Source organism: Miscanthus floridulus, chromosome 4 (genome assembly GCF_019320115.1).
Source record: "Miscanthus floridulus cultivar M001 chromosome 4, ASM1932011v1, whole genome shotgun sequence".
Classification (NCBI taxonomy): domain Eukaryota; kingdom Viridiplantae; phylum Streptophyta; class Magnoliopsida; order Poales; family Poaceae; genus Miscanthus; species Miscanthus floridulus.
The window spans coordinates 109800275-109809421 of NC_089583.1; the positions used below are offsets into that span (position 1 = coordinate 109800275).

General features: G+C 44.8%; 1 protein-coding gene across 1 annotated transcript; it reads left to right on the forward strand.

Annotated features, from left to right (window-relative positions):
* Positions 1-5836: 5836 nt before the first annotated feature.
* LOC136552572 (zinc finger AN1 and C2H2 domain-containing stress-associated protein 16) lies at positions 5837-8536 on the forward strand. The gene is made up of 2 exons (XM_066544130.1): positions 5837-6047; positions 7614-8536. Exons 1-2 carry the CDS (start codon positions 5949-5951, stop codon positions 8385-8387), a joined length of 873 nt encoding a protein of 290 aa, XP_066400227.1. The 5' UTR covers positions 5837-5948; the 3' UTR covers positions 8388-8536.
* Positions 8537-9147: the final 611 nt, after the last annotated feature.

Below are 9147 nucleotides of genomic sequence, written 5' to 3' on the forward strand. Positions count from 1 at the left end.
GTCAGGCTCGCTCGGGGCATCTCTGGCCAAACCAGCGACTAGAGCCAGTGGTGGGGCTAGGGGGCTCTAGCCCCCCTACCGATCCTAGGCATGTGAAGCCCCCCTAAGCCCTTCTTTAAAATTTTATGCATATATGTATTAGGTAGGAGGGGCTAAGGTTAAGAGAAGATAAAAAAGCCTCTATTCTTTTGTTTAGCCCCTCCTAAATTTTTTTTGGCTTTGTCACTGGCCAAACCATCACCTTTACTAGGTCAGTGGTGAGTCACTGTTGTTCACCCGCTATCCCTACTGCCTTGTTAATATTGTGGCTCACCGGAACACCGTTGCCATTACTGTAGGTCCCGCCGCCGTGGAGAGGCCCTTCTAGTGCGTCTTAGTTCGTGCAGCCGCCACCCATTGCTTTGCGTTAAACCCTAGGTGAGTGTCGGCCTCGTAGATAAGTCAGCATGGGTCCTGTGTGGCCAGCGCAAGCGCTAGTGCCACCGCTCGCCTCACTAGTGTGCGTGGGGATGGTCAAGGACCATATCGTTGTAAAGGATGGAGATTGCGAGGGTGTTCTTGCAAAGTTGCTGTCTATAGGAATAGTACGAACAGCGTCGTGCGAATACTAGGTAGCGCAGGGGCGTCTCTGCAAAAGTGCCACCGCGCGGGCTGTCACTCACCGTCGGTCGGCCTGTGTGCGTGGGCCGTGCCTACGGGCCGCGCGCTGCGCGCAAGTGGGCTGAGTCCGTGTGGTTGTGGGCCACGCTGGTGAATTCATTTTTCCTTTTCTTAAGGAATTAGAAATAGCTTTATGTTTTAATTTATGAGCTGAACTTTGAAAATTAATATCAATTCGTATGGGTGTCCAAAAATTATGAAATAAATTTTGTTGAGTTCCTAAAAATGTTGTCTATCTGATGGTATGACTAGATTATGCAGGTCCGAGTTAATGCTAAGGCTTATTAAATCATTTGAGAGTGTTTAACATTATTTAGGTTAATATTTGTAGGAATTTTATGGAAAATTTGTAATAGTTTTGTTCATGAAATTTTTACAGTAGGTTCATTGTATTATTATGTGCTCACTGTAATTTTTGTGGCCCTAGAATAAGCTACTTAATATGGTAGCTAAATACTCATTAAGGCTAAAGGAATAATGGCATGATATTGGTTTATAAAAATTAAGCACTTGTAGGGTGACTTTGGAATCTATTTGGTAGAGATAATGATTAGCTTAGTATCTTAGTCATTAGAGCTAGCTTAGTAGCTTAGCATGTGTATTCTTATTTTAAGAGTTGCTATTACAAAAATACTAAGTATTGCATCATCATCGCATGCATGTAGAGAACGAATTGGTGGAGATCGTGACCATCGGCGATCACGAGTTTGAGAAAATCATCGAGGAGTACGAGGAGGAGATCCTCATGTAGGAGGAGGTCCTGGAGCCACCACTGACTGACTCAGCTGATACCGCGACTGCCCAAGGCAAGCCCCGGTGCATAACCCTTATTTTGAATAATCACTGGATATATACGTGTGATGTGCATTTACGTTATAGGATTTTATTGAAACTACATGCATAGATAAACCTACATATGAGTCCTACTAGCATAGGTCGAGTAGCTGCTATGCTTAGACTATCGGTAGCGTGAGTAACCTGTGGTTACTCACAATAGGTGGTTATTATTATTACTCTCATGATAAAATGGTGAAAGGAAATGGAGACCGGACAGGGATATGGTACGGGTATTGGTGGATGTAATAGGTTGTGTCCCATGGCCAACGGGGCATAACTTAGTTACACTATTTTCCTTATTCGTGTTGGTTAAGGACCGTCCGTTGCTATGGATGGTAGTCAGGTCACAGACTTATTATCCTGAGCACATACCTGCTTATGGGAGCGGGAAGGCTCGTTGCTCTCTTGTTATGGTTTCGGCTCTTTCCGGACCAACTGGTTGGGGGTAGAGATGGTGGAGGTCTAAGCACCACACTGAGTCTAGGACTCAGGTGTAGGGGCTTAGAGTCTAAATTTGGACAGGGACCTAGACCCCTTGACAGTAGAGTGGTTGGTTGATCCTACTTGTGCCTAGGGTACAATCGGGACATGTGTTTCAGGGTACCCAGCTGGGATATATTGGTTCACGAATCGCCGCGTGATGCGGTATGACTTGGCTCTGGTCTAGCATCATAGTAAGAACTAAAAGATGAAGGATGATGAATGGATCTGATTGCTCAACTCTTGCTTGAAATTAGAACAGGTGCTTACATAGAATAGTTAGATAATGAACTAATCATGACTGCTAATAAGAAACATACATAAGCATTCACTACTAGTAATGCTTTTTGCAAAAGAAAAACCCAGCAAACCATAAAGCTTAGCATATCCTTTGGAGTCAGAAAATTATTTCCACTAGTCGGGTAAGTCTTTCGAGTACACTATGTATTCAGGGTTTATTTACCCCTGTTGCAGGTCCAGCTTGAGGATGACTGTTGTGTGGAGTATTCTTCTGGTTGGGATAGACGGCTTCTTGTATCTTATCGTTAGATGTTTATTTCAATTCCGTTGTTTAAATTCTGCACTCTGAACTTGGTATTGTAATAATGTATTTTCGAGAACTCTTGTTGTATGAAATGGACTAAGTATTGTAAATTTGTACTCATTATTGGATTCTGGATGAAAAACATGGATTGTTCAAGTTCTCCCTTGGGGTGTGCTCGACGAAAACGTTCGATGTAGCTAGCTTTCGGAGTGCTTAATGTCTGGGGGAAGATGAGTGCCTTCGGGAGCGTGCTATTTTGGGTGGTTCTGCCACAATATTTGTGACCCACGCTGCGTACTGACTGGTCAGGAATAATGCGGACGAGATTCTTGTGGGGCACTAAAGCCTCATGAGACGACATTTTGTTGATTCACCAGTCGCACGCTGCTCCCACGCCCGCATCTGACGCACGCTCAGACCCGCACCCAACGCACGCCCCATACCCATCCTCGCTCCGGAGGCAGTCCGTCCGACCGGAGCTTCCCACACCTGCGCCTGACACACGCAACATGGAGGCCCACAGTCTCATCCCGCCCGATGCGTCGTGCCATCGCCCATCCCACTCCACATCCTGGCCGATCCACCATGACATCCTGTCCCCACCACTCGTGTGTCCGTGGCCTCCATCTTCACTACACCAGGGAGCCACAACAGCTGGACCACTAAGGGCTGAGGCTTCCTCCACACCTACGATCTACTTTTGTAATACTCAGTCAAAACAATTACAACATACGCCTGAAACAGAAATATTCGCAATATACGCATGCAACATAGCCATTTGCAATATATGCAACATCCAGATAAAACACTTGCAACATACATCTAAAAACAGATGAAACACTTGAAACATGCGTGCATAGCCTATAGTAACATATGCTACATCCAGATCTACTTTTGCAACATCCAGATCTACTTTTGCAATATCCAGATGAAACATTTGCAACATATGTCTGTAAACAGATGAAACACTTGAACATGCTCTTGAAACATGTGTGTATAGCCATAACAACATATACAATATCCAGATCTACTTTTCCAACATTCAGATGAAACACTTACAACATAAATCTAAAAAATATCTAAAACATACGCTCGAAACATGCGTTTATAGCCATAGCAACATATGCAATATCTAGATGAAACACTTAAAATATACGTTTGAAACAACTAAAACATAGGCTTGTAACATGTTTGAAAACGTCTGAAACACTTGAAACATAATGTCACCGGCGGTCACGGCCTACCTGGTGGGGAACTGCGGTGGCGCAAGCCTCCTCTTCCTGCCGATGGGGGCGCAGGCGCAAGTGCAGGTCGTCCCTTCCGCGACGAGCGGGGTGGAGGGCGCGGGCAGGAGCGAGCAACGACATGCGGGCGAGCGAGGTGCGGGGAACATGGATCTAGTGGCGTGGGAGGGGCACGTGGAGCGGTCCGTCCAGACAGGACAGACGCCCGTGACGTATCACTATTGCCCAGCATTGGGCTTTTTTCCTTTTTGGCATTTCCACGGTCTTGTTCGAGAATCTTTTTTTTCACTGATATATCTTGAGCGTGAACCAAAAGTGCTTCTCCAGGTTGGGGAACATATGTATCTTCCAAAGCGACTCTTGCAAAACAGGGATAAAAACGGTTTGTGAAAAGCCTAAAACAATTTCCAGTTCGTATTGAAAAAACAACTATTTATGTGAATATCCAACTATGTTGCTATGAAATTTAATACAATGTTGTATGTTCGTGGCCGCTGGTCTTTTTGTGGTTGTTTGTGTTGGTTGCTCTTGCCGTGGAGGTGAAGGCTAGTGGTGAGGGCCGAGGGGAGGGGAGCGTGTACGATTTTTTTTTTGAAATTGTCAATTAAGGTATCTATCTATAGTTTTTGTTCGTGGTGGCACGATAACTTTGCCCTAAGCTAGAACAGCAGTACCCTTGGTCGCCCAATTAACCGATCCATATTTTACTCATCTGGCTCGATGAGCCTAATTCACCCTGGATCGTCGGTGGACCCGGTCTCCCTGGCCGCGAAAACCAGAGTTTTGGTTCCGTTTTCCGGATGATCCTGTGCTCCGGCTCGATCCCTCCTCCCTCGTTGCGCGGCGGGCAAAACGGGCGCGGCTGTTGCGTGATGCGTCCACGGAATCCGGCAAAGGAATGCACCGAAAGCGAAAGCCACAAGCCGACAACACCGTCGCACGGCAGACAACTCCACCTACGAAAACGAGGACGCGGCCGCGTCAACCACGCCGCCCGTCCCGAGCGAGACGCCGAGGCCCGGTCAGGTAAAAGCCGCGGGCTTGCCGGGTGGACTAGCTCGCCGGTCGTCCTTCATGTTATCAGTTATCTCCACCAGCACGCGTGATCTCGTGCGGAGGGAATTGGTCGCCATCAGACGGTCGCCGCCCCGTGGATTGAGGGATTCGCACCGGCACCGGCAGTCCGGCACGGCGTCCGTGCGTGCGTGGGTGGGGCGGGCTCAGCGCCGCATTCTCATTCTCAACTGAATGAACCCGTGGCCGTTTGGTGTCATCATCACGCGCGGCGTACCGCGTCTTCGGAGTACCGAGCACGTATGACGTATCCGTTCATGTTTCATCCAAGTTTAACGACTCGTTGTTAGGGTAAAAACTAAGTGTTCCTTCATACAAAAAAACTAGAAAGTGTCTCGTGTACTGTGAACCCGAAGCGGTTGGAACTTTGGAACTAAACCCATGTCACGTACGTGTTGATTTTCTTCGCGTGAAGGTTTAGCAAAATTCACACGCTGTATCCCTAGTTTTCTTGGAAATGCCAGCACCATAGCCACAACCACATGGATAATTGGGTCCAGTTTAGTTTACAAAAAATTTTGCAAAATTTTTCACATTCTCCGTCATATCGAATCTTTGGACGCATGCATGAAGCATTAAATATAAATAAAAAATAAAACTAATTACACAGTTTAGACGAAATCCACGAGACAAATCTTTTAAGCCTAATTAGACTATGATTGGACACTATTTTATCAAATAACAACGAAAATGCTACAGTGACCATTTTGCAAAATTTTTTGCATCTAAACAAGGCCTTGCCAAAAAAACATATTGGCAATTGCAGCCAAAATTGTAACACTCCCAGTACGGACTACACCAAGTGGCTAGTCAGTCACCTGCCGTAGTGTTCACGTCCAAAAGTCTCGCCGATACCGGCTTTCGCCGTCTTATCGGCTCAGACTCTCACCTGCTCTGAGAAAAAAATGCTGTGGCTGTTCACAACTAATCCCTGGCCCACAAGTACTCGAGGGCCTTTTAAAGAAAACAACCTCACGTCAAAAGCGTTATTCGGTTTCGTGCCCCGTCCGTTTGACGACCGAGCCCCACCCTTTTTCCTCCTCCTCCCTTCCTGCCTGCCGCTGCGGCGGTGGCGGCAACGACTCGCGCTCGCGGCGCGGTTCGGCGGGATGGGCACGCCGGAGTTCCCCGACCTGGGGAAGCACTGCAGCTTCGGCGACTGCAACCAGATCGACTTCCTCCCCTTCACCTGCGACCGCTGCGACCATGTACGTTTCCTGCAACTTCTCCCCGTTGCTTTTGGTGCTTGGATATGGCGATGCCTGTCTACTTGCTCCGAATCGGACTGTTGTCTGTTGCAACCAAATTTGTGTTGCGCTGTAGAATTGATCTTCTGTAAATTATGGAACTCGAGAACTGATTTTTTTCATGGAAATCTGGTGGACGCAGTATCGCGAGACAGATCTTGGGAGTTGTAGTAGCTTGGTGGGCAAACATTCACTAGCTTTAGGTTTTGGATAATGATATACTCCTAGGCGGCAGTAGGCACGAACCTTAGGAGAGGGAGAGAGGGAAAAGGGGACCTTAACCACTCCTGCTAGTGACCGGGCAACACTTATGGCGGTCTTTTTCACTGCTTTGGTGAGATTGAATTGTTGTATCTAACCATGAACAAAACAGTGATCCCCTATGCATCTTTGGGTTCTGCTTTTGCTGTGCTCCATTTGTTATTAAGGTAGAGTTCTTGCCTCACCCTTCACCATTGGTATTTTATATTTTCATCTAATGTCAACATTTTTGGTATGGAACCTTTAACCACTTGGCTGATTCGTGGATCCAGTAAAAAATTTCCAGATGTTCAAGAAATAAGATCAATTAGTTGTTTACTAGAACCTATTAAAATGTTTACTGGTTCACACACTATTGTGTTTTGGGGTCCAAACTATAAAGCCTTCATGAAAATTTTAGTATTTTTTTTAGTCTGAAAGAATACCAGATTTGTCATTCGGATAATAGCCTGAGGCACGCTGCTTAATGCTTGACACTATAATAGGCACCAGGAAAACGGTATCTACATATGTAGATGCCAATGACTTGTCGCTAACTGCAAACATAAAGCGTCTTTTCGTATTGGAGGAATTTGTTGCTTCAGTTACAAGCCAATATTGGACACTGATAAAATCGGGAAACAGGGTAGAAGAAAAAATTGTCCTAGTCAATGACAGCCACTATATGCAAAATGTGAATGATATTGATGATAATTGATAGCTAAATGCATGGAATGCTAATGATACCAACGTCCACTTGTTTCACACAATTACCATAACACATTATGCCGGTCACATGCCTGGATTCCTCACATACGATGTCTTAAAGTTGATTTAGTTGCTTTTCCCCTGTTAGATGCTTAGTTTTTGTATTTGACATTGCAACTTGCAGTTCCTAGATTATGTATTGTTACTCGACTTAATCACTATTTATCTGATGGAACTCTCAATCGGCAACGTCATGGTTTAAATGTAGGAGATAGAGAAATTTGGGCTTTTACTTTTTTTTTTGCAGAATTTATTTAATCCTTTTGATGTTTTTTCTTTGACTGCAATAGCAATAATGGGAAGTTCATAGTTAACAATTATATGGAAGGACATTTCCTGAGGCCATTTTTACATATTTCTTTAGAAAAAAAGGTAGTATATAAATTTGGTCAAACTGAGTTCATTTAAAGGGCAACTTGTCTATTGCCTGAAAGATTACTGTCCATATCTAGTATGTATAGTTATCCTCACTAAATACTGTCAGCCAAAATACTAATGTGGCTGTTGGACATTGTATAGGTATTTTGCCTTCATCACCGAAGTTATACATCACACCAATGCCCAAATGCAAATATGAAAGATGTCACTGTCCTCATCTGCCCACTCTGTGCTAAAGGTGTTCGCCTCAATCCTAGTGAAGACCCAAATATCACCTGGGATACTCATGTTAACACTGATTGTGATCCATCAAATTACCAAAAAGTGACGAAGAAAAAGAAATGCCCTGTTCCTGGGTGCAGAGAGACACTGACATTTTCCAACACCATCAGATGCAAAGATTGCACCAAAGAACACTGCCTAAAGCATAGATTTGGGCCTGATCATAAGTGCCCAGGACCAAGAAAAGTGGATTCTGGCTTTCCCTTTGTAAGCATGCTAAGGAGAAGTCAGAAAGCAGAGACACGCTCAAATAGCAGTAACAACAATGGTTCTTCATGGTGGAGCTCCAGTCTTGTGAATGCAGCAACGAATTTCAAATCGTCAGCCGAAGCTGGAATGCAGAAGCTGAGCACTGTGACTAGCCAAGCCTTCCAGAAGGCAAAGGATGGGATGTCCCCAAATAGCAGAAGCCGCAGTGGTGACCTTGTGGAGCAATGTGTTCACTGCCCAGCAAGATTTCCCACCGTGGGGGCCTTAATTGAACATGTTGAGAAATCCCACCAGATGAACTCACAACCAAGTCATGGCCGGGTGACGATTGATGTTTGCCCAAAATGCAGCAAGGGGTTCCGAGATCCTGTGTTGCTTGTGGAGCATGTCGAGAGGGAACATGGAGGAACGTCAAGGGTGTAAAGCTTCGTGTGTACTCTAAACCTTTGTAATTTGTAATTTTTCCTTTCCTTTTCCCATTTCATCTTTGATTATACTCTACACTTTTGGGCTCAACATTTGCCCACAGAACAAGTATAGTACGTTGGATTGAAGGCAAAGCAGCCATTGTCCATCGGTTCTCTTTCCAGATTCTAGAAACTAAAGTATGGTTTGTTAAAATAATGTTAATATCTGTCGCAACTGGTAGAAAAAACAGGCAGCAGCTGTTGTTGCTCTATCGTAGGCTTTGCTTTGCTTCATTTGTTAAGCGAGGAAGAGCACCATTGCTAATTAGGAGTAACTCTTCAACCCTATTGTGCCCAACACTTGGAGGTTTGTGAAGCATTTGGTGAGCCACCCAAGCTGAGTGGGATTGGAGTGTTAGCCCAGAGTGCTATCGGTATTCTTGCTTGGGTTTTCTTGAGAAAAATCTTGAAGACTAGTTACTCTTGGTGTTTGTCAACACATATATGGCCTGACGAAGGACTTTAGTCTTATCTTAGTGTGAAACTTTGCTAAGGATATCATTTGTATGTTGGCCCTAAGGAGTAAGGACTATCTAATTTATTGCTTTGTAGAAGAACTTAAGAGCTAAGAAACTTTGGGGGTTTTGTTTTGCATAGGTTAACTTTGGAGGTTTTGTTTTGCATAGGTTAAAGTTTGTTGCTTTAATTTTTTAGAGTCCAGTTCACTTCGATCCCCCTCTTGGGTTATTTGGTCCTTTCATCACCAACCTACTTAC